Genomic DNA, 27454 nt, shown 5'->3' with positions numbered 1-27454 from the left:
CCAACACTGCCCTGTACTACCCTTCTGCAGCTTATCGGTTCTCTTTCATTCTCACTATCCCAAATAATTCAGCAGCAACGAGCTGTGTCGTCTCATTTGTCTTCTGTATTCCAGATCATTTTTGCATTCAGTGACAACACTGGTCCTGGTGCAGGTCTTTGTGGGACACTGTGGACTTACCTTCTTTCCTGATGGCCACTAACTGTGTATTTTTACCTTTGTTTTCTATCATATAAGCAGTCACTAAGCCACAAAATAACCTTCTGGTGTATCCATGCAAGTATAATTCCATGAGAAGCTTTAAGGAAATATACTTGTTTCAAACATGGCAGGTCCTGGAGAGGTTTGGCTTCTCTTTTTCCCCGTTCAATTTTTTTGTACTTAAAGTTCAATTGTACATTACCAGTTTAAAGATTCTGGAAAGAGTGCCCTGGCCCTCATGATAGGATCCCTTGTGTCCCTTATGAGCAGATTTATGCTCATAGAATTTTCCGCTTCCATATCCTGGCTTGTGTGTTTCACCACCCTGCAAAGAAAGATTTTCATGTATATTGCAAATTGTCACATTCCAATTATCATATGCATGTTGTAGTCTTTATTTGTGATCACTGAAATGTAATACTTAAATGAGGAATTTGAAGGTTGTTGCAATAAAACAATATTTTATGCAATAAACAAGGATAAAGGAAAATGTTAGGAAATTATCTGAATAGATTCAAATCTGAGGAAAGCATCAATCTGTAAAAAATAAATTTATATTCAAAAATTAAATACTCAGAAGGTTAACCTGCGTGAAAAAACTTAAAATGTTTTAATTTCATGAGTTCTAAGATGTCAAACACATCAGCTAATATGTGGTGTTCTGATAGTGAAAGAAATGTTTAATGGCTTGAAGGCTTTGATATTTTGTCTTAAAATGCCAGTAATTTACATGCCATCTCATATAAAATCAAACCTGTGGTAGAGAAGTAGAATTTAATTAGTTGTGAGAGAACTGTGGGAAGAACTTGTCTAGGAATTGCTTAGGCAGATCACTTCTAACTGACAGGAAAGGTGGAACAAAATACTGAGGTTAGTGGCAGCATTAGTTTTGCAGACTGTGTAAAAGCAGTTGAAAAAGTAGAATAAGCACCTATCTCGTCCCAGCCTACCCTCCCATTTTTGTCCATCCCAGGAAAAGAAAAATGCACCAGATGGGTCTTCCAGGAACCTTTAAAGGAAGAGAACTTTGCCATGCAGTGGATTTTGCTCCCTTTGTACTGAAGCAAAAGAAATTATTGCTGCAAGGGCTGTCAAATTGCAGGATAAGAGCAAGCAACACAATTACCATCTTAAAGTGCTGTGGAAGGAGGAAGGAAAGTAAAACAGGAAAAGCAAAATAGCAAACTTGAGACAAAATTATCACATTGCTGAAGCAGCTTGAGGCAATGGAGTAAGAGATGCTTTGGCCTGGTAAATAAAAGGGCTGTTACCGAAAGCACATTCGTCACCTACCCAGCTAAATCTGGTGAGGGATAATCCTCTTCCCTGTACATGCAAGAAATAGAAACAATGACATGGTGATCACTATGGAACACAGCATCTGGGTCTGCCATACACACAAGATGAAAAGATAGCCAAGATTATGAAACAATGGCCAGATAATGAGGCAAGCAGGAGCTGAGAACAACAGTCTGTACAGTCGTTTCATGAAGTAAAAAAATACCCAAAATTGTTTATTGTAATTACTAGAACTGACTTTACTAGCCACGGTTTGTCAGTATCACTACTTCAAAAGCCAGCTGAGTTCACTAAATGGAAGGACAGCTCCTGGCTGATGAGGCTTGTTTGAAAGCATTACCTATTGTTAATACATTACCTAAAGCAATCACACCATAAATTGAATATAAAAATCCCTGCAAGTGGCTTCAATTAGTCATGCACAAAGTCAGGAAGTGCGTGAGGAAGAGAACCATGGTTTCTGTGTCTTAGGCTCTTGCTTTAAATTGTTCCCAGGGATACCTGTAGACTTTTACTTAGTGCCTTTAGGGACAGTGAATCAGGCTTGCAGTTGAATTAGTGGGAATTAGCCCATAAATGCCTTGAATCCCTGAAATTGCTTACCTTTGCTTGCATTGGGGGTGGTGTACGGGGTGAGACCTAAAAACCAACACAAAAGAGTTGTCAAACGAAGGCAAAAATAAATGCCAGAAATCATCAGATCTTTTGCACATTATCCATGAACTAAAAATGGTAATTGCATTGAGAAGCTCCTCTGCTGTCTTAGGCTTGCCTGGGATATGCTGGATTTATTTCCATCTTGAAACTGTAATAATTCCTGGATACTACCAGTGTTGAAAACACAAGGACAAAACTTGTCTGTGGTGAAGCTGTATAACTGACATGATTAGCATTTGGCTATGCTAATGGAGGTTCACATGCTTTATTGGTAGCATTTCAGTATTGTCTTGTAGGTAAAAATTATTTTTGTATTTGAATGGCATCATGAGCTCAAAGGGCACAGTACAATTTGAGGCTTGAAATAAAGAGTAATGATTGGGGAGTGTTTGTTTACTGATGGATTCTAAAGAAAACATTTCATTTTGGTGCATAAGAGGAAGGGAGACTTACAATGTTCTTGAAGAAGTGGACTACAGGGTTGTCATCAACAGGCCGGCCATGCTGAGATCTTGGGGGGATGGACCCGACGTGGTGGCTGACCCTGGCTGCATGTATGTCCTGAAAAGCAGAGCAGGCACGTGGCCCAGTCAGCTGGGAAGCACAGCTAACCAGCCATGGCATGAAGAATCGTTTTCAGGAGAGAACAGAGGAGGACTAAGCCTTGGGAATCTACAGAGATTGCCCCCTACAGTTGTCAGTGCTGTGAAATGGCAAATGCACAGCATGTATAGGCACATATGTTGTGCATATATGTGGCTGCATGTGTTCTTGACGTTACAGCCCATTGTGGATATTGGCTCTTGAGGCTCTTATTGGAAGTTCAGGCTCTTGAGGCTCTCATTGGAAAATTCAGGTAACGGAAACCTTGTCATTTTCCTTAAATAGGAAATTTTTCTTAAGTAGGATCATAGGCTGTGATTTTAGAAAACAAACCAAAATGGAAAAAACCTTAAAATTATGTTGGATCATTCTGCATGGGAAAGCAGGAATAGATCGTGTACCATTTTTAGTTCCCAAAGACTTTGTAACACTCATGAGCTGCAAGAGCAATGTTATTTTCAGAATGAGGGAACCAAGTGAGGCTGAAATTTTCTGTTTTTGTAGGGCTTTCTATTTTCAGAAGGGCTTCCTGAGCAGTAGTCCAAATGAAGTCAGATATTCATTTCTGTTGGAAAAAAACTAACCAATGCAGAGAAGTTTGGCTGATGATTTATCAGGGTTGGTTTTTTTGCATGCTGATGATATGTGGGCACTTAATTTTTTCAAAAGCAGGAAAATCCGAATTTTGGATCTGTGAGATCTCCATAGTGTCAGGTAGTCAGTCCTGCTTATAAATCTGCAGCAGTTTCTACTTGGTTGCTAGTTCCAGTGTTGCCAAAATAGCCTCTGCTGCCGTGGTTAGGAAGAGAGAGTCAGTTACTTCAGTCATGGTTTTGTCTTCTTAATCTACATTCTAATCACCCTTTGAAAGCTGCTGACTGCCTTGTCTTTAGGATAAATATCATGGTGCTGCAGATCTGATGGGCTATGAATGAATTGCCACAGGAATGGAGAGAAATTGGGATAATAAGGTTTTAGAATCTAGACAAGGTTGAGTTTCTTGATTTTGGTGTCCTGACCAATTATTGGGTGCTAATAACTTGGCTTATTGTAGGTTATTGTGCTATAAGTACAAAGTTTCTTCTGTCTGCAGTGCCAAATGTCATCACAGGCTTCGACTGTCTCCTGTCTTAATGTGTATGAAGCAGTAGCAAATCTGAAGTAATTTTCAGTGACTGTTCTGGGTGAGTTTCTTGGTGTTTAAAATAAAGTGTTTTCCATTCATATTGTCATCAGCAAACTTCATCTGTCTTCAGAACTTTTGATATTATTATTTATTTGTGACAGGTAATTTACATGTTTCCGCTCAATTCATTATTGAAATTACTCTTTCACCTCTAGTTTTCTCTTTCAATTTTTGAACTCCTAGAGACAGAAAACAAAATCCAGTGGTATTTTTCAGAGACTGCTTTTGTTTATGTAGTATCTGTAACTGTTAGAAGATAAATTCTGATGGATTTGAAATTAAAAGAGAAATCTGATTTATACTGCTATGATGGGCTACTGACATGGTGTGATATAAGTGGACCTTTTGAATTAATTCAATGTAACAGTTACCATGTGATTCATTAATGCATTCAGATCATCACTTTTTACCTTTAAATATGCTTTAAGTGCTTGGCTTTAAATAATATTCACGTTAAAACCTTACAGGAATAGAGGAGAGCAACTGTGTTTGAGGAAGGGATGTAATTTGCTTCTTATTTATTTGTGTTACTTGTCGCTTTTGCCCAGGGGCTGCAGTGCGTTCTCCTCACACCTCTTGCAATGTTATTAAGAATTTCAGTCTTGAGAGCATTGCCAATAAAAGGCATCCTTGGCTTCCATATCGATGTATTTTGAAATGTACTTGCCAAGTATGAGCGTGAATTCAGAGCCCTTGAATGTTGGTGGTGAAGTTTAAAATGGAGGTGTCTCTGTTTGTGCCCTTAAAGAAAGTTTAAACGTACCATAATTCTTCAGTAACTGAACAGAAGATCACTCAGGTTTTCTTGTTCCCAGTTAACATAAATGAAAAGTTTTACCTCAGTCAAGGATCTCAACTAAGTCAACTCTGCTGCACCTTCAAAAAAGCCAAAAGGAACCCCAAAGATGAATGATCTTAGTAAAAAAGATTTACCAGTACTAGAAATTTAAGCAGTCACTGGGAGATCTGATGACAAAAACAGAGTTTTCAACTTCATTGTGAAATCAATAGTTTTAAAGATTAATAATCTAAATAAGGATTCTTTAAAATATACATAAAATACCCGCAGTTATCCTGTAAGGGGAGTGATGTTTTTTTAGAAACATTTTATGGTTTTTTCTGGTGATGCACAGGAAAATAGCATTGTTTTACTGTGTCACCTACCTTGGTAGTATGGTGGTATGTTGGCCACTAAGACAAAAAAAAAAAGAGAGTAACTGTGAATGCAATGCAAAGAAAACATGCAGGTATTTTAAGTTTCAACATTAGCTATACATTGGAAGTGCATTCCCTGTGTTAGCCATGTACTTTCACATCAGGCTAATTACATTTATTGGCACAACCTGTATTAGTACCTTGTAAGAGCTGTTAATTTAAAATTATTTAAAATTAATTTGTCAATAAATTAAAAATTATTAATTTAAAATAATTATTTTAAAATTAATAAATTATTGTTAGTTAGTTAACATTAATTAACTAACAATATGGGCTCCATTTGGGGTTTTGTGCAAGGTTACTACATTTCCAGTTGACCTGAAGATACCAAAGTGTGCGTTTGTGTGTGGGTGTGTATGTATTTATATGTGTGTGTGTGTGTGTATATATATATATATATATATATATATATATGCATGCTTTTCAGTGTTGTGCAACAACTGGCTCTGGGTATAAAATGGATACAATTAAGCAGTTACAGGCTTTTTTTTTCCAGACATGAAATCCCATGAAATTCATCCCTGACTTTGCCTGCTATAAACAGGATATGTCAGATCTTGCACCTCAGATGCATTAGGGGGCACTTTTAAATGCATATTATCATCTCTCTGAGGGCTCTCATCCTCCCCAAGAGGATTGCTTACAGCTGCAGATTCCATATGCATGTAAATAGCTCTTAACTCCTCATCAGTCTGTGATATGCATTTGTGCCAATAACAGTATTAAGATACTTATGGAGTATTTGATTTTACAGCTTTTTACAGTTCCTTTTGGTATCACTATTGTGTTTTGTGTTTTTTTATTGCCTACTTTAGAATAGGAGATGAAAATCCTAAGTATGTCCCATGCTGTTTCTCTGCTGGCAAAATCCACACATATAAAATATGGAAATAGCTGATTTAAAATGCAGTCAAACCAGTTAAAGATGGAAAACAAAGGGCTTTTTCAAGTTGAACCCATGGGTTCAATGGGTTTCATGGTTTCCAACAGCTTTTCATCACAAGATACCTAACAAGTTGCTTTGCATGAAAAGATATCATACAAAATCTACACATTTCAAATTCACATAGACATGAAAATTGCATTTAGATTGTTTTAGAAAACCGAACTGTTCCACAACCTGTAGGTTCTCCATAATGCTTACCACCTCCTCTAAGACATTTGGAACTGTACTGGTAGACTAAAATTATCCTTTAAGCATTATGTGATGAACACTGTGCTGTTCTATGGGAAGAAAAAGCTGAAAGTAAAACAGGGAATTTGTGAGCCACTGATTTTGTATTAGTCCTTGAAACAGACTCTGAATCCCAAACTAATGTAATTCCTATCCAGGTTCAAAATTAGGTAGTCAGTATGGTTTCTAAATATGTATGCCAAACAGGAATTAAGATGCATCCTTTCAATAAATATATATGCTTTTTCTTTCTTATTTTAATAATATGGAAATCTGTGATATAGTTTAATGAGAAATCTGGCAGGCACTTGAATACAGAAATTGCTTCATCTTGGGACTTGGAGGGGCTTTGTCCATGGGACTTTGTGTTCCTGGGCATGGCTGACACTTCATCAGAACCTTCCAGTGCTGCTTCCCTGGCTTTCACCAGGCAGCAACAGAATACACAGCCGATGTGGGATGTATTTTTCCATGCTTATTCCAGAAGGAATGTAACTTCTGTGGGCATGCACTGCTAAATCAGAGCTGTGGTGGTGTTGGTTCCATCTTTGTTCACGTACAACCCAGGTAGCAGTTTTGCACTCTTGGTGGCAGTGTTTGTCCCAGGCTGTTCATGACTTGCTGATCTGTGACCAAAAGCAATGGGAACGCTGATGTCTTCCCCACTGGCTGATCTGCTGATAACATTATAGTTAATTACCTAATTCAGCAGGCTTTTAAAATCACTTTAGGAAGGATGAGCCACACATCCCTGTAATGGTACTGTTAATTTTTACTAATGTGGAAGATATGACAGAAATTAAATTACTTGCTCAAAGGTATAGAGGAGAATTGGCAGGAAGAGGGATGTAGAATGCAGAGGATTCTGCCTTTCAGGGTTGTGCTGAGATCAATCTTTGTTTAGAAAGATGCGATGAACAAAAAGAGGAAGAATTCCTAGCAGAATGACAGGAATAACAAATGTGGCAGTGAGTAGAGATGACTGAAAAGTAAGAAACACAAGGAAGGAAGCAATGGAGAACACTCCCATCAAGAGAGGTGCCAGTCAATAATCCAGAACAACATTTCTCCATAACCCCATTACCCTTTAGTGCCTTGATGATTAGTGTTCATAAATTAGCAGGCAAAAGAATTACTGGGGAAAAAAGAAGAATGGGGGCAGTTTTTCAGGAGAGTTCTGGTTTATGATGGGACTCAAATGTGAGACCAGTGCCATCATACCTTCTGGGTTTTCTCCCTGAGTCCAGTTTATTCCATTGTTGTGACACTTGATAAATGGTTTCAGAGGCAAAACCCAGTGCTTTAATTGAACTTGGCTTTTTTGAAGCATTTTTTCTGCCTAGCATGAATGATTTTATTCAAATATTCTTCATGACAGAAGTTCTTTATCTGCTTGGACACAGTCTCTGATGCATACTCAGTATTGTGTTAATGTTCAAGTTGGTAGCAATGACATAGATTAAACTTTGTTGAAATGATCCATGGTTTGGATGGGGGTTTTCTTGGCTGGATTTGTTTTGGATTTTGTTTGAGTATCATCACTCCAGCAAAAAAAAAGAAAGGAGACTTTGGCTAGTAGGTGTTCTCCAAGTAGCTTCTGCTGCCATCAAACTTTGCCGCCTTTAGGACTTTACTGCACATGGGCAAGATATGGAAGGCATTCTGCACTGGTACTCACCATGATCACTTTCTACTGATCACCTGCATATTTGATGGAGATACATCTGTTTGGTGGTGTTGCTACAGCAAAACAATGTAACGTTATGGGGTTATGGGTATGGCCATTGGTAAGAGAGCAATCATTTATACAGTTTTTAGATGTCCTGTTCTCATATAGTCATGAAGGTAATACAATAAGCAAGATGGGAATTATTTAGAAAACAAAGCTATAAATGCCAGGTGTACACAATCACTTTACAGCTGCTGGCCAGAAAAATGTTACTACAACCTTGGTTTCTGGAAATCTCAGATTGCACATACTCAACCACCCACTCAGCCACCCACCCACCCACCCACCAAATATTTGATCAGTTCTCATCTTTGAGGGATTGGCCCAATTCTATTTCTTTCCTGCCTTTAATAGGTAAGCAGGTTACAAGCTAAGCTCTCATACAGGCTGTTAAAAGCACTATTGCCTGTCTCAGAATAACTGGTAGAGAGAGTGTAATAGCAAGGAGAGTTTACTCTTATGAAATATTTAGACATGGCATAGTTAATAGAATATTTCTTTGAAAGAAGTACATGGTAAAATTTCCAATAATACTGTTAGTATAAAGTGGGAAGATGGACCACTCCAAACCTGAGGCTCATACAGTTTTCAAGGTACATTAATTGTATGATGTATCAAAAATGGAGAAGTAGATGCATCATAAGAATTAGTTTTTAATTGATTTGTAAAAAATCAGTAAAATCACCTGAAAATTGCAGTGGGCAATTTCTTGTGCAGGTCAGAAATGAAACCAAGTAACTATGCAGTGTAATGCATCTTAAATGGAGACCATTTCAGGAACATCGTGAGATTTTTTGCATCAGTAAAAAAGGTGAAAGCCAGCAATTGTTACTAACGCTATGTGATGACAGAGGTACAAAACAAGGTCAGAGACAAAAAATAGTAACTTTTGCTCTGGTTTTCTATCTGGAAGCATTTACCATTGTGTAATCTGAAAAACAGCTGAAGTACAGTAATTTATTTTGGCATTCTAGGATGGAACGGGCTGAAGTTAATGCAGTTCTTCATTTGCAAGGAATGTGATAGAAAAATATATCAGATATAATATAGCAGATTTTAATATAAAGCAATTTCTTATCAAACTGCTTCATCTGCAGAGAAGTAAACATTAAATCGTTCTTAGGCAGAGAAAATCTTTGTGCTAAATTTTTAATAACTCTTTTTGACTATCTGTATGTAAATTTTTTTACATCTGTATGTACATCCCTGCCTGGGCCTTGCGCTTGTTTAAACAAACACCCCCTCTGATATATTTAAAATTAAATCCAGACCTTACTCTCACCTGGGCTGAGGGGCCATGCAGGTGAACAAGAGAGGCACGGCTGAGAACAGCTGAGGCCAATTCCCACCAAAAGATCCCAAAACTTCCATCAGTGCTCCTCCACCAGCTCTGCCATCGGGTTCAGGCCCAGGCAAAGGGCACCACAAGCTTTGAACTTCACCAAGTGCTTAAAAGAATCCTTGGAGCTCTTCTGTATGCAACTTACACATACTACTGTTATCATACTAGTGGATAGAAGACTCTAGAAATAGTCAAGCAAAGACTGAATTGAAAGATCCTGTTAGAAGTTTAATGAAAGGGGAAAACCTTTTGCTGTGGAGTGATTAGAAACAGAGATCCTTCAAATGCTTTAGTAGATTAATTTGTATTTTAGCCTGAACATGTTACTAGTACATATCTGAATCTAAGAGGCACAAGACCATATAAAAAAAACATATAAAAACCAGTAAAAGCCATGAAGCACACAGGCACTCTCCCAGTCATGATCTCCTCTTTAACTTGTAAAACAAATCAGCAAGCCCCAAATACTTCGTCCCATTTCTAAACAAACCCTGCCATGCAGCTGATGTCAGGTGAGCACAAAGCATCACTAAAGTAAATTTTAGTGCTTGCACTTTGAAGTACCACTTAAAAGAGTATTTAACCTATTCCCAATTCCCAAACTCCTCTAGTACCTTGCAGTAATTACTCCAATTAGTAACTTCCTTGAAAATGCAAGTCCCAGTCCATTAAATAATGTGTTAATTATTAGGCATAAGTAACATGTTTATGGTCATACAGGTGTTAAATGAACATGTCAAAGTCAATCCCATGATGGTGGCTCTTTGGCCTTTCACTTCTCACATGGTGTCTGTACTCACCTGTTGGTATTGCCTTGTTTTGTGCAGGTGATTTTTTTTTAAACCAGGCATATCTAAAGAAGTCTGAGGTTCTACCGCTGCACAAGCTAAAAGAGCTTCAGACTGGCAGTTCTGTTACACTAATTCATTTTTAGTGAAATGAGAGGCCAGATTCAGTGAGAACATCAGCTTCAGGAGCTTTGGTTATTCAAAGCCTGCCTTTTCCTTCCAGAAGGAAACTTCTCTATTCCCTTCTGTCCAATGCACTGTTCTAACTGAATTTTGCAGAAGGACACACAGCCTCTTAGTGAACTAAAAACCTGTCATGTACAAGTAGTTTGTTGCAACTTCTGTTAATGGATTAAAGCATTTAAAACAAATTAAATCATTAGTACACTGGTTTTTGTGATGTAAACAGTTTAATGAATACATAAAGCACATAAAAAGCAAAAGATTAAAACAAAATTATTGTTACAACCACTATAAACTCTGTAAAATTTTTTTACAAGCATACCACTTGCACAGCAGGTTTTACAAAACAGTGTATCACAAGCAATACCACTCCCTGAAAACTAAGACTTGGAAATTAAAATCACAGTAAGTATTTACTTAAATCACATCATATACTAGTCAGACTAGCACTGATTTTACTGCTTTTCAAATTCTTCATGGTGCTGTAGTATACATTAAAGCTTCCACAGGAAATGTGAATAGAGTTCAAGTGCAAAGAAAAAAGAAAAAGGATTCTGATTAATTTATCCCTCTGTGGCATTTTTTAAAACTGTGGTTCCTAAACTTTTTGCCTTTGCATGGTTATCACAACCATTTTTGTAGATCCCCACTCCAGCAAGTGCTTAGCTCAGGAGTGGGTTTGGATCTGCTGAATCAGAAATGCTGATCCCAAACCCTCGTTCTGCTCAAGCTGAGAAGAACTTCAGCCCAGTGCTGCTCCTGCCTGTATCTGTCTGTAGCATGGGGAAGCCCCATCTCTACATTCCACATTTCCTGCACCCAAACACAGGGTGGGAAGGAAATGCAGGGGCAAGGCTTCATTCAGGCTGCAGGAGACAGTTACAAGATTGCATACCAAACTGAAGCAAAATATAAAAGAGAAATTGATTCAATCTTTTACTAAGTCTTGCCTCACCTATTATTTACTGTCACTCACATATTTTGGTTTGTTTGATCTGTGTCACAAGTGTAGTTTAAAGTTTAGTAAGTTAATGCAAAATGTTAAACCGGGACAGAAAAGTTCTTGTTTCACAAACCAAACTTAGTAGAAAAAAAAAGTAAAATCATAAACAAAAGGATTACAAAACAACTGCATCAAAGAAACAAAATAGCAGTCAGTACATACTGAAGTTGAATACAGGCCCAGAATCTAGGAAGCACAAAGAACATTTGATCGTTTTAACAAACTTGCTTAGACAAATATTCTATAAAGATTAGAAAGGAAATAATTTATTGTTATGCTACTCTCTCTTTCATGCTATTTAAAATGTCTGCACCACAGTTTCTTTCTGTCACCATTTAAATTTTTTTTTTAAATACTATTAAATTTGAGCTGTGCACAACAACAGTTTTGTTTCAAATATTCTACCTTAGAAGTTTTTCTTAAAAGTACAAAATTCAAGCTGGTTTTAATTGAGTTTCAGCTATCCAAAATCTCAATGGGATTGGAGGGAAAATGGCAAATGCACTTGCTGCCCCTTAGAGGAAAAGGAGTATTTCTGTACATTCCAGTATTTCTATTTTTAACAACTCCCATGGAACTCCCATGCAATCTAACTTCAGAACTGCAGAGCAGAGGAGAACCTGCTCCACATGAGAAAAGGAGGCCATGAAACAGTCCCAGCATTGTTCCCACCCCACCTTTCTGGACACAATAGTGAATATTATTCATTAATGTACTTCTTAGCTATGGATGCAAGAAGAAAATGCCTCCACAAAGAATTTATAATGTGTTTTGCTTGAATGTCAGCCCTAAATCTGTACAAAGAGCAAGTGTTGTCTTTGCATTCCAGTGCCTGCTGGTGTGGGTAGTTGAGATGCTCCCACTGAGGCATGGGCTGGCTGAAAAAGGAAGACCACAAGAAAGGCAGCTGCAGAATTGCTTTGAAATGCTTCAAAATAAAGAAAGAAAAAAGTGCAAGCAAATTAACAGTGCAGCTGTAAGAACTTTTCAAGCCTTTGAAATTCATCCTTTAAGGTGCTTTTAGTGGTATCTTATTTATCAAAGACCTGTTTACTTAGTGAAGTCTGGAATACTGCCAAAGGACTTCAATCTATTTCAGCTGGTCCATGAACACTTTCATCATCTATCAGTGATCTTCTACAAAAATCAGCAAATGGCAACAACTATTTAGGGTTTACGCACAAATGAGCCATCTAGATTTCCTCTGTCTACTCTTGTATAAATAAATGACCCCACAAGCCTTTCTTGATACAAGAAACCAAAAGGCATTGTTTCAAAGAGGCTAAATAAATAACAGTTGAAATGACTGTGCCACTTGCTCAATACTTTCCACACTGAAGCCCTCCCACAAGAGAGCTTCCTAGGAATGTTTCCTAGGATGTACATCAATATTATCATTGTGTGGAAGAGTGCTAGAGATGCTTTGGCACTGGAAGTCCTAATGTGACAGACTTTTGCCAAAATAATTCAACTTGTCTGTGCTTCCAGCTCGGATCTGCAAATCCGGACTCCATAACTCAATGAGTAGTCATTCTTAAGGGAAAAAAAATCCCAAACAACTACTTCTGCTTGGTAAAAAATGTCAGAATTGTCCATAATCCCGTTCTGTTTTGCAGACATTTAAGTTCTTCAAAATAGCATTTTACAGCAGAGATAGAAGACGTGACCTCCTGTCTTCTCATACATAATTACATCAAAATCTACAGAGAATCATTGCAATCATGTTCACGCCAAAGGATAAACACAGACTTTGTACAGTTGGCAGACATTTTTTAGTCATTACTCCTAAAAACTGAGTTGATTGGTTTGATTTATTGCCACACAGGAATGCACATACCTCTGTATATTCTGTATGCAGAATCTAACTTTTTGGTATTGTCACCTCGGTGCACAAAGAACATTTCATACACTATTTTTCATCGAGTAACACAGTACATGAACAAAACAGCAAGAGTTGAGCTGGCCAACCAGGCCCCAGAAAACAGCAGCTGGGAACAGTCTCTGTTATTTGCAGTAACAATAAGAAAAAAGGTTTTCTTTATGCTCACAGCAACGGCTTGTTGCATTTATGAACATTACATACAGGAACATTACACACAGAAATGTTACTACAGAAAAAACTGCCTGGCTGCTAAATCTTTGTCAATAGCATTACAGGCCCCCGTTGGTAAAGGTGAGAAATAAAAAGAACAAAACACCCAGCTTGCTTAGTACCGCCCACCAAGTGTGAGAAGCTTCTGGTTTTAAGTTTCTAGAGTATTTTTCATCCAGTGGTCTCTACATTACAACAACTCTTCAGGGAAGGGCTATTACACATTGTGCTTCCAGGTGTGAAGCTGTGAAGGACACTGACAGCCACAGCTGTGGGACCACCACAGATCAGATTTGCACCACAGAGCAGTTTGTGTCCTGTCCCAGTGCAGCACTGAGAGACAGCACAGATCACAGGCTGGAACACTGAACAGACCTCAAAGGTTGTCAAAGGATTTTCAAAAATTTAGGCTCAGCCAGCAACTATGAATTCTGCTTTTTGCAACACACAACTTGAGCAACTACAACAAATTCAGCTCAAAGAAAAGTTTTACAGCCCTACAGCAGCTCCATTCAAATGCTTATGTAGTGTGTGGACACACAAACACAAGACTCCACTTATCACTTACATGGCAAAAGGTATAGTGAAAACAAATTAAACTCTGCCACTTGAATAATAGTGAACTAATATGCCAGCTGCATAATTTATCAGAGGAGGCAGGTATCCTGGAAAAGGGAAGAATTTAAGTAACAGTCTTTCATCAATGCCCTTGGTTTTGAACTGATAGTGTAGAAATGGCTTGTTATGCAATTTCTAGTATGAAATGCTTGGAATAAATCTCAACTTCTTGTCAGCTGGATTATTTTGTACATCTGGGATTCAGGATAGTATCTGTCAAGCCATCTCCCTGGCAATGCTGTCAACTGACTTTAAACATACTCTTGCACAAGCAGGCTGAGAATTTGGCCACAATTCCTTTTCTAACATCTATTTCCAAGTTTGCCCCTCAGTTAGTGCCAAGATATGTAGAGATCATCTTGCATTTAGTGATCTCATCCAGCCCCCTTTTGCAAATATTGAAGAACAACACACAAAAGCAGACTGATGTTTCTCTAAATGGCACAGCATAGAAATGCATACAACGCACCACATTAAATGCTCATAAAAATTCCTCCCAGTAATGTTTCTAGAGCCCCCTGGATTTCTAATACTCCATGTCACTACCCAGAGTAGCTCCTCTTGTCTCCCAGATCTTTGCTTTTTTTGCTGTTGCTGTTTTCAGTTTAAAGCCAAGCATTATATTACAAGCACCATCCCGCTGGCTAGGTCAACTCTTGCCTTATAGCAGTGAGACCCTTCTTTCAGACCCACCCTTCCTCTTTAACTGTACTGTGTTTGCTGTAGCCTTGCAGTTCTCTATTCCTCAGAGCTCACCTTGCCCGAGCCCCGCCGGGGAACGTGCCTTTCACCTCCAAAGAATCTGCCCAGCGAGTCAAGTAGACCCGAGTCTCTGTGCCGTGGGGATCCATGTCTGGCATGGTCTATAGTGCTCGCAGATGCCAGTTTTGATCCGTGCCGGAAAGAGGAGCGTTTTTGTGAAGCCATCAAATCCGAATTCTCTGAAGCTGCTGCACTGTCCTCTTGGATGGTCTGTAGCTCGTCTGACTCTGAGGGCCGATCTTTGAAGGTGTTGTCTTCTCTTCCTGGGGCATCTCGGGAAAAGAGGCGGATCAAGTGGGGGCGACCAGTTCTGTCAGCTGGGTTGGCCTCGGGCCAGGCATTCTTCGGGTCTGCTGTGCCTTTGGAGTCTGTCACCGCTGGGCTCTTCGTGGAGGTCCCATTGTTCTGGTTCACATCTGCCTCTCCTGCAAACAACAAGGATGAGATATGAATACAGGCCTGTGAAAAACAGCCCTGGAACAATGCTGCTTTCTTTCCCTTGCCTTGAGATGCTCATTTCATACAAAACCCTTAATATGTGCAGTTGCAATGAAACTATGTTCTCTTCCAGCCTTAAAGAACATTAAGTTATCTTGGAACTGAAACCAGAGCGATGTTCTCACACAAATCTGCAGTGGTTCTAGGTGATTTTTTGGGGTGTGTGTGTGTGTATGTGTGTAGGTTTTGGTTTTCTTTTTTTTTTTTAACACATTTATAAATAGATTGATGGATTACTTGAAGCGTAACTGAAACTAACTATTCACATGTACGGCTTGTGGATGAGGAGGCTTTCAGTGAGAAATCAGAATTCCTGTACTTTCCCTTGAGGTTTGCAACTCTAATTATACCAACCTTCCCCAAAATGGGGAGAAAAGAACCAGTGAGATTGCAGATCTGTGCTTTCAAAAGTGCTCATTCCCTCTCCACGATGTCAGAGCTTACGGCCTCATTTGGAATCCCTCACTGTAACCACAATATGGATCAAACAAGCACAGTGAGGGGAAGGGTTTTTTTGCCCCGCTATTGAAATTTTCCTCACTTCAAAAAAGAGCACTAAACTGCAATTTCTGCTTGGCCTCTCATGACAGTTTTTGTCCATGTGTGATGATCCTGGCACTCCAGGTACAATGTCCTAGCACTGATGCTGAAGGCCTAAAGCTAAACTGTCCAATTTCTATTCAGTGCTTTTGAGAAGTGACAAGAACAATCACCAGTAACTAAAAAGCTTTTTTTTCTTGCTGAGAAAGGTGCCAGGGCAGACCCCTGTGGTAAGTGAAATGCCTGCTGCCTTCTCCAGAGTTGTGTTCTGATGCACCCAGTAAAGCCCCTGAGAAACATCAGCTGCAGCACACTTAGCCCTTCCTTCACCTACACTAGCTCCTTCTGTCAGTGGCAGACTGACTTATGGAGGCTTTGATGGTCTATACCATGACTCCTACTCTTTTAAAGAAACCACCTACTGAAGAATGTGCCTTATCTCCAAGGAACACCAAAAGAGTATCAGAAGGTCATTGCTTGAGGAGCAACCTTCAGCACAGACACCTCCCACACACTCTGTGTCAGAAATGTCTTTTGGAGTTAAGGGGACTCAGAAATTCAGAAATTAGTTAGTAATGTGTTACCTTCAGGGTCTCCTAATTACCTTTTTACATCCTCATTTGATTTGGTCCTTGTTGCCATGGGAGGGGCAGGATCTGGCAAATACTGCTGTCTTTTCAAAGTACTCTGGGCTCAAGCACTTTGCTGATTCAGCAGAGCAATTTTAGACTTGACAGCCATTTCATATGGTTTCACCCATCCACAGAGGACTAAAGAAATCTTTTCTCAGGCTGAGAATAATTCTGAAATAATTTTATGGGTAACAACACAAGACAGCACAATGATGGCTTCTGCAAAACCTGTATGTTGGTTACAATTGGTTATAATAGCCTGCTACAGTTTTTCATATAAAAACATAAAGTGCAGTTTTGCTGTGCATTTTTTTTTTTTTTGTGAAAACTAGCTAGAAAGTGTTCAAGAAAAAATTCTTAGGTTAAAACATCTTAAAGTCTCTCAGAAATACAATTATTTAACCAGTGCCTAACTCTCACTGAAGACCTCATTAGTGGTGAAAATATTTGCTGGCAACTTTGGAATTCGAGTTTTCCTGAAAAGATGCTCTCAAACTTATTAGAAACTTGTAACATACCCAAATGACTTTCTTAATAGAACAAAAGGAAAGTAACTAACTTGGATGTGAGACACATTCTGAAACTGCAAAACATTTTAAACAGCGACCCTAAGCCTAGGTTCTATACCATAATACAAATCCATTCAAGGACAGAAAAAGAAAAACAAACAAAAGAGTTATTGTACTTAATTAAATGCATTAACAAAACACCAGAGCATCTGCATACTAATATTTTTTACAACAGTTGTTCTTTGTGCCTCTGAATACGGGTATTGGTAAGCAACAAAGAAGGGTATTTGTGCCACCAAAGTAGCTTCTCCCAATGCATACGCAGTGAGCTATAAAGTATAAATCTTTCTGGAGGCTTCATCTCAGCACTGAAAGCACACATTTAATTTTGCCTCTAAATTTTCTTCATGCTTATGTCTTCTCTAATATATAAAAACACGTAACAGGGATACTGTTAATATTGTTGCTAACTAATCAAAGTCTTCCAGTGCATTTGGAGAGACAGATCACTTTAATAATGCCCTAAGGACATCCAGAATTAATGGACTATATAAATGTATGCTTACTTGTTCATTTAAAAACAAATATTCAGACTTTTATTAAAACCTGTTGTAAATGCTGTGTATAGCTACTATTTTTTCAAGTTGTTTTTCTTTGGAAAATGAAGCTCTTTCTTACAATAGAGCACACAACCTGTACCATATCACTTGTACAAAAGAAAGTTGCCCAGCGAGGAAGAGATCTTTGGCATTTTTTTGCTAATCCTTGTAAAATGAAGTAGAGCAGGATGCACTGCCATAGGCATTAACTAGAAGGCTATGGAAGTGTCTTCTATTTATTTTTAAGTGCATATGTTTCTTGAGAGCTGTTCAAATGAGAGCACAAGAAAAGCACCTCCTCACATTAGCCCAAAACCAGCCAGAGGGAACAAGACTCCAAGTGACTTCCAAAAAGGGTAATACAGATGCACAAAAAAAATTCTTAGCACTCTGTTAAAGAAACCAAAGAGAAAGTCCAAAGGTGTTTTTAAAGAAACAAAAATAAATGCAATCCTTTGTTGTCCTTAATAGGAATTAGGTCCTATTTAAAATATAAGTATTTTAAAACTACTGTGGCCTTGGTGCTTGATTAGACATTGATAATTTATCCCATTTCTGGAGAATGAAAATAATTATTTTCCCGAAGCTGCTAATTGGCTGGGACCTCTCAGCCCAATGCTTCAAACAGCTCCTCTCAACAACCACAGAAATCTGTTCTATGCAAAGTACAATTCCCATCGAGGGACCTTGGACACAAATATCCTTCCCATGGGTCACTTGGAAGGGCTGCTCTATCACAGTATCCCCTTGAGACTGCCGCTTCCATACAGAGGACAGCCTGGAAAGACATTGTTAAGCTAGGAGTTTTAAAAAAGATTACAAGTTTTTCATCTCCTCCTACTCCTCTCCAGTCTTGCTTTCTTGCAGATACTTGTAATTCCTCTCACATTCCTACTGCTGCTCCCTCTACAAATGCTGTAAAACAAACGAGGAAGATGAAGCTGATAAAAGCTGAAGTTCATTACCTCACTTTGGGTTCTCAAGAGAGGCTAAGATCAACAGTCACAGTGCTTAAATATTCGTGTGAAATCTTAAGTATTATTTACTCATTACAAATGCCAGAAAGCACATTAATCAACTTTGCAACACCAGATATTAAATACACTTTATCATAAGGACAGGCTGCTGTGATTGATTACACTTCCTTTTTCTCAGCCTTCTTTTCTCAGGGTATGAAGACGGAAATTACTGAACTTCTAAATCAACTTTTCATTTTAGCTTAAGTCATCTATATATATAAAGCACTTTTTCAGTAAATGAAGTATAATCTGTATTTGTCCTTTTCTACCTTTTAGGTCCTCTCTTTTCTATAGATGTCAACTGGATAGTGAAATACAATGCAGTATACTCCTCAATTCTTAAGTTAATTTTAGTATTTTTACTGAAATGCTGACAACAAAATATTGGTTAAAACATCTGACTTTTTGTATTGATTCATCTATGTTTAGTCACTTGAACAACAAAAGGTAACACCTAGAAATTAATGAACTTTGTCACAGCTGAGATTTAAAGATCTCTGGTAAGCTATAGCAATAAGACAAATGTATTAGTAATAAGTTGCCTTGCATTATTTAAGAGGCTGAGACCACTGTTTTGGAACATGTGGCTTCTAATAACATTTGTGGTAATATCAGGCACTTGAAAGAATAAAAGGCCAAAGAAAAAACATCCATCATCACTACATACATGCTGCAGCTGAGGATATCTGGGTCCCAACTCTGTGCTGAGATAATTGCACAACAATCCAGCTCCTGGTTTGGACTTTTACAGCAGCACAGCCCACAGCAGAATGGCATGTCCCCAGCCATTAGGCTTCACTACAGAGGTATTTGGGAGACAGAGGAAAGAATTATGTCTTCATTGTTAAATCTGAACTGCAAAACTTGATTCATCCTCATTATGCTAAGACATTGCAGACAAAAAATGGCTCTTAGCCTAACTTCTCTAATATGGTTAGAAGGCAATATGCCATCAGACATTTCAATTCACAGACCTAATTACTGGATTTGTCTGATGCTTGTCAAACAGTTGGGAATCAATTTTACACAAATATTTCTGTTTGAAATGGATGGCATGCAGTATAATTGTGAAACAAACACTTGGTTATAGCTCTGAACACAACCAGAAGGGATGTGCTGGTGCATTTAGCCTTTACACAAACAGTCTCCCCATTTTCTAGCAGAGTGAATTCAGAGAGAAGTGCCCATCTATCTCATGATGCAGATTCCCGTGAGTTTAACACTCCTACTGCACTTAGCCAAGAGATCACCTTCATTATAGCTTGCTCTCCTCCCTCCTTGCCAAAGCTTATCACTCTCAGGAAAAAAAATTTCCACCCAAAAGCAAATTTTCTCTATAGCTTCAGCATAACTGAAGGAATGATTTTTTCCTCCACAAGAACTTCAGCTTTTTCTACGGGCGTACCAAGCTGCAGACTAAACCACCACAAAAATGAGAAGCAACCTGCTAAGCATAACCTGCACTCCTTTGATTTCTCTTCCTCATTTCTTTCATTAGACATTTTACAGCATACAAACCTCTTATCAGACTAGAATAAAAAAGTTGTGAGGGTGTTTCCATTCCACTGATGAGTTGAGCACATTTCTACATTGATCTGCTGAAACAGTGAATAAGGGGTCTGCTGTGGCATAACTTTCCTTACAATAAAACTTAGTACTAAAAATACAGTAAAAGGTGAAAAACCTCACCTGGTCCAGTATTTACTTCTATTGAATTAAATTTGAAAAAGACAAAGTTTAGTTCTATACTACATCTTGGGTCAATAAGGATCAGTGGTTGAATCTGCTGAAAGTTACTGCACTGCTGTTAGTAAAGGCACAACACAGGTTTGGACATTTAGAATACATTGTTGTGGCTGGGTGAATGAAGGTTCCATTTAACATTTTACAGGAAGTGCCTGACAAATCCTGCTTCTCCTGAGTCCCTGGTACCTCATGGAATATCAGTTCTTAGCTGTTCTCTGCAGAAAGCCTTATGCCCCCTAAGAGCTAATGCCAGACCAAAAATTAATAGGTCAAATAAGATCTATTAATTGCTAGACCGTTGCTAATACTCAAGTCTTGGCACAGTTTCTTTCAGACTCATAAAATATCTCATTTCTCCAAGCCCTCCCTGGTCCTTTCCTGCTGAAGAGCAGCTTCTGAGGTAGCAGAGTTTGGCCTTACAGCAGAGCTCACTTGAAAACACAAAAACGTTTGATGGAGAGGGGGAAAATGTAGTTCACATCTTTGCAGTTGACACTTCAGCTATATTATTTATGCTCGTATTTCAAAGAAAAGTACTGAATTCACTCAGGTAGAATAGGAATATGCACTTTTTAGCATTAATATAATAGGAATATGTACTTTTTAACATAAAATTATGCTGTAGGGAAGAAAGTGCAAATTGCATAAGGAGAATGTAAATTCTTTCAGACATTAACTACTACAGTATGAAAACATAAGTGTGATTTCTGTCACTTTATGCTGATCCTATCCAAAACATTAAAAAACCCCAAACCCTCAAACATCTGACATACTTTAGCATCAACTCACAAGTATTACCTATTTTACTAGCTAAGAGAGTAAAATCTCTCCTGAGACAACTAGCAACCCTCTTCCCAAAAGGCCAGTCAATGAAAAACTTGCTGTAAATAAGTATTATTAATTTTGCAAGTTCAGTAGGTTAATCAATAGCCTGATTTTTTCTTCTTTCCCCTTAATTCTGCCAGACTTCATCATCCCAAAGTGTTTAATATGTATCTGTGAACTACTGCTGGTTGCAAGAGTACCAGTTTCATGATATACATCCCTAAAGCATTGCTCTTCAGTAAAGCCAACATTTTCTGGGAGAAGGATCCCTGTAAGGTGCTACTGGCACAGTGGGGAATTGTTGCTGTGGTATCTTTTTTGGCAGGGTAACTATACTGAGTTTTTACCCAGTAAAACCATAATGCAACCAATCAATGAGTTGGTGAAATTACACAGCAATATGACATCTAGCTGGAATGATGGCATTCTGATAAACATGTCTAAATCTTATTTTGTGAATCAGCAAACAGCACATTATTTTTGGTTCTGCTGACAACTTCATTATTTGAGAGGTCTGGTTCTGTGTAATGACCACAAAATAAAAAGTAGAAATTAAAAATAAGCTGTATATTCATTACAGCTTATGTGCAGCATTATCACTCTGATGAAGGCAATTACATTTCAGGGTATCAGTGTGTAAAACCTAGCAATACTGTCTGAGTCAGAGAGTTTTGATATATCAGGAGTCTTGTTGCTGGAAAGCTTTTCTGTGTTTTCATCAAGGCACACACAGCTCCTAGCATCTGCATGTCAGAGATGTGAAAACCATTCCAAGTCTGTGCAGTAATAACCCACAGTCCATGCCCAAAGTCTGGATATTAATGGAAAGCATGTGTGGTTACTGTGGGCTGAAATGTGTTACTATCCCATTACCCACTGTGAGGGCTGCACTCCAGGAGCCAGGTCTCAGACTTGATGGAGGAAAAACAACATCATACCTTCCCCAGATCTGTACACCCTGTATTATTTAGGCCTTTAAGAACTCTCTCTCCTCTGTGCTCTTACTGAAGAAATTTAGCCAGTCAGTTCTGCCATGTCAAAGAAAGAGATGGAAGCAAAACAGCAAAGAAAGAGGCGTTTCCAACCACAGGAATCAGAGCAGCAGTTGAATACCAGCTCCCTGTGTTCGCCTGTTACTGCTGATGCTTAAAACCAGGGGTGCAACAGACCTTTTTTTTCTTAAACCTACTGTGTAAGTCATATTAGATTCAACATACAAGAAATTAGCTGGGAGGCCTAAGTCACACATCATCTGTCACTGCACGGTGCTTAATTTCCTCTTCATAGTCTTTCTAAATGGGCTGTGTATTTCAGCAATTCAGTGGAACACCTTCACAAGAAATTACCAGTGATTAAGCATTGAATAGGACTTCCCAGGGAAGTGATGGAGTCACTATTCCTGGAAGTGTTCAAGGAATGGCTGAACGTGGCACTTAGTGCTGTGGTTTAGTTGACGTTCAGTCAAAGGTGGGACTCAATCTTTGAGGTCTTTTCCAACTTTAACTGTAGGAAAGACATTTTGTGCTGTCCTTGTGAGTCAGCACAGGCTTCCTAAAGATAAGGAAAGCCCTGTATCTCTCTCGAGGAAGATACCAAGGCTGTCCCCATGACAACATGATGGAAAAGAGAAAGTCAAAAGATTCGGACTTTAGCTGGCTCACAGAATGACGTGGCTCTTTGTTCATCTATTGAGAACTTTGTTTCTTTCTTATGACCAACGGACAGTGAATGTGTCTGTTAAGTAAATGTAAATATCTTGAAAAATTATAAAGGCAACATGTTGCTATAGTAAATCTCTCTTTTACACCCTTCTGATGGAGTCTTGGTGCCCTGCATCATGTCGCGCTCTATAGCAACATGTAACGATTCTATGACTGGGAAAGAAAGCGGCTCAGGATAAAACGAGCCTTGTGGGTGTGTAAGGAATTGTTTGCCTCTGAGGACAGGTAAAGAAAAGAAACGAGAAAAAAGAGGCATTAATAAAAGCTAAAAGCATCCCCTGAGCAAGAACAATTTTTCATCTTCAGACTGTAATTAAAACCAATCTACTTGAGTGCAGACACTGCCTTGCACTCTGCATGCCTTCACAGAGTTGGGCACTTGGGTACCCGTGCCCCTGGCTCACAATGGAGAGCTGAACCAAAGCCCACACGGTGGCCTACAATGGTAGGCCATTGCAGAGGAATGCAGCAGTGTAGGCCTGGCTCGGCTCACTCCCTCTCGCTCTTGTTTTCCACAACTTCTGGCACTGCCTCCACTTGCTGAGGCTTACAAAGGCCAGTACAGAAAACAAAAGAGCCTGTGGTTGAAAACCAGTGGGACTTGCTATGGCAGAAATTTGGAATCTATGAGAAACATGTGGCAATTCTCCACAGGGCCTGCAGAGAGGGTTTTAAAAACTTCAACAAAGAATTTTATCCACCCACCAGTTTCAAAGAAAAACGTTGCTTTGTGTTACTAGAACATATAGGTTTGTTTTAATCTCAAACATCTCACAAAAGAGACTCCCACAGCAAAGCGAGCTGGAGCATCCTTTGTAACAAACAATTTCATGCCCTTAAGGAGGAGAAATTAAATCACCTGCTGACCCATCAGCATTTGTACCTTTTAAAAATTGTGCAACTGACTGGTATTAGACAAAGATTGATTATTCATCTTTTTCTGCTTCAGTTCCACTGAGTCTGTGTAATTGTTAGGTTGTAAAACTTGGATATATCCCCCACCCACCAAAGTATGGCAAAATGAGTAGTGCTTCCATCAGACTTCACAACTTCCACTGCCTTTTGTATTTTCTATATCAGTTAGGTTTTACTGGAAAATAGCCTATTTCCATCAACCGAGTACCCAATATTACTTTTTATTTTTTGCATAATAACATAGAGAAACAGGGCCTTAAAAGCAGCAAAAAAAGAAATGTAGGTGAAACAAGTGAGGTGAGGAGAGTGACTGAACCAGTTGGTTCAAAGAAGTTGCTCAGAGCATGATAAGCAGCACAAAAAACCCTATCAGTAGAATATTGTAGGATATTTCCTGTTAAAATCAATCATGTAGTGCCTCCAAAGAGGGCCTGTTAACACTGCTGTGCTTTTCTCAATCAGGACTTAAGTGTCTGGGTGGTATTTTATTGTTTAGAAAGTATAAACTTCAGAATAAAATACACTTGTTATAAGCTAGCCAAATAAGCTACATTTAAAAACCATGGTTTAATTGTGACCACAGGGAAACTACTTACAGCATAAGGCTATAAACTCCAATTTCTATAAGCTGCATTTTAGTTCTACAGAATAACAGTGTTCATGTGTGTCAATTCCTCCTGGGAACCAACTAAGCTGACTAAACCCAGAGCCCAAAGTACTGTAGAGGAGATTTTCACATGTTAAAACAAAGAGAGAATATGAATGTTTTTAACTCTCCCCAAAATAACACATCAATTTGCTGGTTTGAGGTTTGAGGACATAACTTCAAAGTTTGTTTTCCAATACAGCCTTGTATAGAGCAGGTACAGGTAAAAAGCAAATTACAGGAGTATGGCAGTCCTAGAAAGAAGAGTGCACAACACAAGCCAGGTTTCTGGAAGCTGTGAATCACCTGCAGGATGATGTAATCAATAAGTTTGACATTTTCATTTCTTTCAGGTGTACACTGCCTTATCTCTGGATTTCTCTATTTTGTCCTAGTATATTCTGAACTCAAGCTTTTAATAGCACAAGTGATCCCAGAAAGAAAGTCATGGTTACAGAGTTTACAGCGAGGGGAATTATGCTGGCAGGTTTTAGAAGATTTTTTTCCCCCAGAAAATTCTGCAGCACACCACAATGGTATAAATGACACATTCTGCATATGACACACCTATTTGCCAATATTCCTAAAAATATCTGAAATACCTGGGCACAAATAAGCCTATAGGCCATTTACCATTGTGCTGAATTCTTGAACACAAGCCAAAAAAGATGGGGCAGGGTTGTTCAAGTCTGCCTAAACTGCAGCTCTTTACAATCAGAACAAGTCCACAGCCATTAGTGGTTGTCTGACATTTGGAACTGATTCACTTCACTTTGGAGCTGATTTTCACCTGACCACCTATGGTGAAAGGTCAGAGGAGCAGAGGGAGCAGGAGTTTCTCCCAGTCACACAGAGTTTGTTCATGGAGCTTGTCACATCTAAGAAACCGATGGATCACTGGGAGTACCCCTGAGCCTGTGGGAAGCAGAAGCCTGGGGGGAGCTCCCTGCCCCGGGAGGGTGCAGGGGCCCAGCTGTGCCCAGCACATCCAGCTGTGCCCTGCACATCCAGCTGCGTCCAGGAGGTGGAATTTGAGCCCCCTGTGTCCCAGGGCAATACAATGACCACACCTCCAGCTTGACCCCGACATCTGAAGTGGAGGAAGCTCACATTGCAGTGGGGACAAGAGCCACACCACCAGCTGCATCCATGAGGTGGAAGACAAGCACCTCTGTAGCCCTTTGGGGAAGCAGAGGAGCAGGTCTTTCTTCAGCTTTGCCTCCAGTTCAAGATGCTGGCATTAAGAGGAAGTCTCTTTCTTTCACAGACACTGTAGCAGCCACGGGAAACTCCAGCTCTGCCTTTGGTATGCATGGTGAGAAAGTTATTCTGCCTAAAAGATCAGCAGCTGATTACTAACTTTAAAAACACAGTAAATGCTTCACAAATGTGTCACTTCAGGGATGTTCAGCACTCCAGATGTTAGTTTTTGTCTGCCTGGCAATGCTCACTCTAACCAGATTTTAAAACATTTTCATGTAATAGTACAGGATTTTAGAAGGTGACAATCAAGCTGATAGCTCTGAACTCTGAAGAGAAACCTGAAAGCCAGGTTACTCCAAGGACAAATTCTACGTGCCATATTCAAAGTCAGCAGAGAAATCACTGCTGGGCACATTTATGGCAGGGATGCTGCTGGGGCACAGACACCCGAGGCTGCCCTTGGCTGCTCTCACAGTTTAAAGCCTCTGCACCCCTGGCACAGGAGCACAGCACTCGAGGATGCTGCACCCTGAGCACTGCCTTGAACAGAGGGAACAGGATTTCTGCTACCATGCTCTGTCCTGCTTGTCAGAACAGCTTTGTCTGGAAGCTGCACAATGGAGAATGTCAGCACAGAACTAGGAGCAGAGCCATGGAATGGCTGTGGCAGAATGAGAGGAGGACATAAAAATATTGCAATACATGCAATGAAAGGCAGGTAGTTTGTTAAAATACTAATTATTTCAGAGCCTTTACACATTTACAATTATTTCACTTTTAAAATTATTTCGAGGCCTTTACACTTTTACAATCAGTACAATAGAACTCCCAAGAGTTTTAGACATAGTTTCAATTTAACAGCAAAAATAAACTGTTTAGAGACTTCTGAGCAAAGAGATTTCCTCAGTGAAGAAATCTGATAACCAAAGAAATATTTTTCAGAAGGGAACTCTAATGTATTCCTGAGCAATTGATAAGAAATTTGATTAAAATATGTGCCTGCCTGGCAGACAGATTGAAAGAAAAGCTTATTCCAAAACTTGTCATAGGGTTTACAGGTTCACCTTCCTTATAATTGCCTCAAGTGAGCCCTAAAACCAGAAAAGAAGAATACTTGAAACCAAGCAAATAAAACAATGAATCCAATGGACTAAAGCAGTCTGCACTGACTGAAATGGCACAGGGCCTAACAGCAGAGATAATATTCCACAGAAATAGTGGCAGAAAGTTGAAAATAAGATGTTCAAAAGAAAGATACCAGGGGGAAAGAAAAAAAGATTATTTTTTTTTTGTGATGAACTGAAGACATTTAAAGCTGGATACAAATCACCTTGTCTGTCTATCCTGCAAGAAATGACTGGCATTTACCAGGGAATAAAGAAACATTACCAGCAATCACATGGAAAGACTTTACACTCCAAGGTGAGCCACAGAATCCACAGTCTCACATGTCTAGACTCAAGACCTCCAATCCTGAAGGAAAGGACAATATTTGCACTGGTCACACCATTCTGCTTTTCTCTCTTGTCAAGCACAGTCTGCCTCTCTGGCCCCCTGCAGTTTCCAGTCCTTCCTCCCACCTTCCCTTCTCAAGGCTCCTGGACCAAAGCTGCCATCCAAACCACTCTGCTGTGCTGCCTATCTGACTCCCACAAGCTCCAGCTCCACAAAGGTCATGATCCCATGCCATGCTGCTGCAGGCTTTGGCAGGCTTCTTGTGGAGCAAATTCCAAATTATCTCTGCACAGG

At 39.2% G+C, this 27454-nt stretch overlaps 1 protein-coding gene across 1 annotated transcript in view; it reads right to left on the bottom strand.

Annotated features, from left to right (window-relative positions):
- Positions 1-27454, bottom strand: part of MBP (myelin basic protein) — a 110664-nt gene that overhangs the window by 3882 nt on the left and 79328 nt on the right. The window contains exons 4-8 of the mRNA XM_064705732.1: positions 14847-15277; positions 2611-2718; positions 2104-2139; positions 1495-1527; positions 404-526 (exon numbers count right to left, since the gene is read on the bottom strand). Of these exons, the coding sequence (XP_064561802.1) occupies positions 404-526; positions 1495-1527; positions 2104-2139; positions 2611-2718; positions 14847-15277 (731 nt within the window). The remainder of the gene's footprint in view (positions 1-403; positions 527-1494; positions 1528-2103; positions 2140-2610; positions 2719-14846; positions 15278-27454) is intronic.

Source organism: Zonotrichia leucophrys, chromosome 2 (assembly GCF_028769735.1).
Source record: "Zonotrichia leucophrys gambelii isolate GWCS_2022_RI chromosome 2, RI_Zleu_2.0, whole genome shotgun sequence".
Taxonomy (NCBI): domain Eukaryota; kingdom Metazoa; phylum Chordata; class Aves; order Passeriformes; family Passerellidae; genus Zonotrichia; species Zonotrichia leucophrys.
Note: the sequence above shows the minus strand (reverse complement) of the source record. Positions and strands in the feature narration are given on the sequence as shown.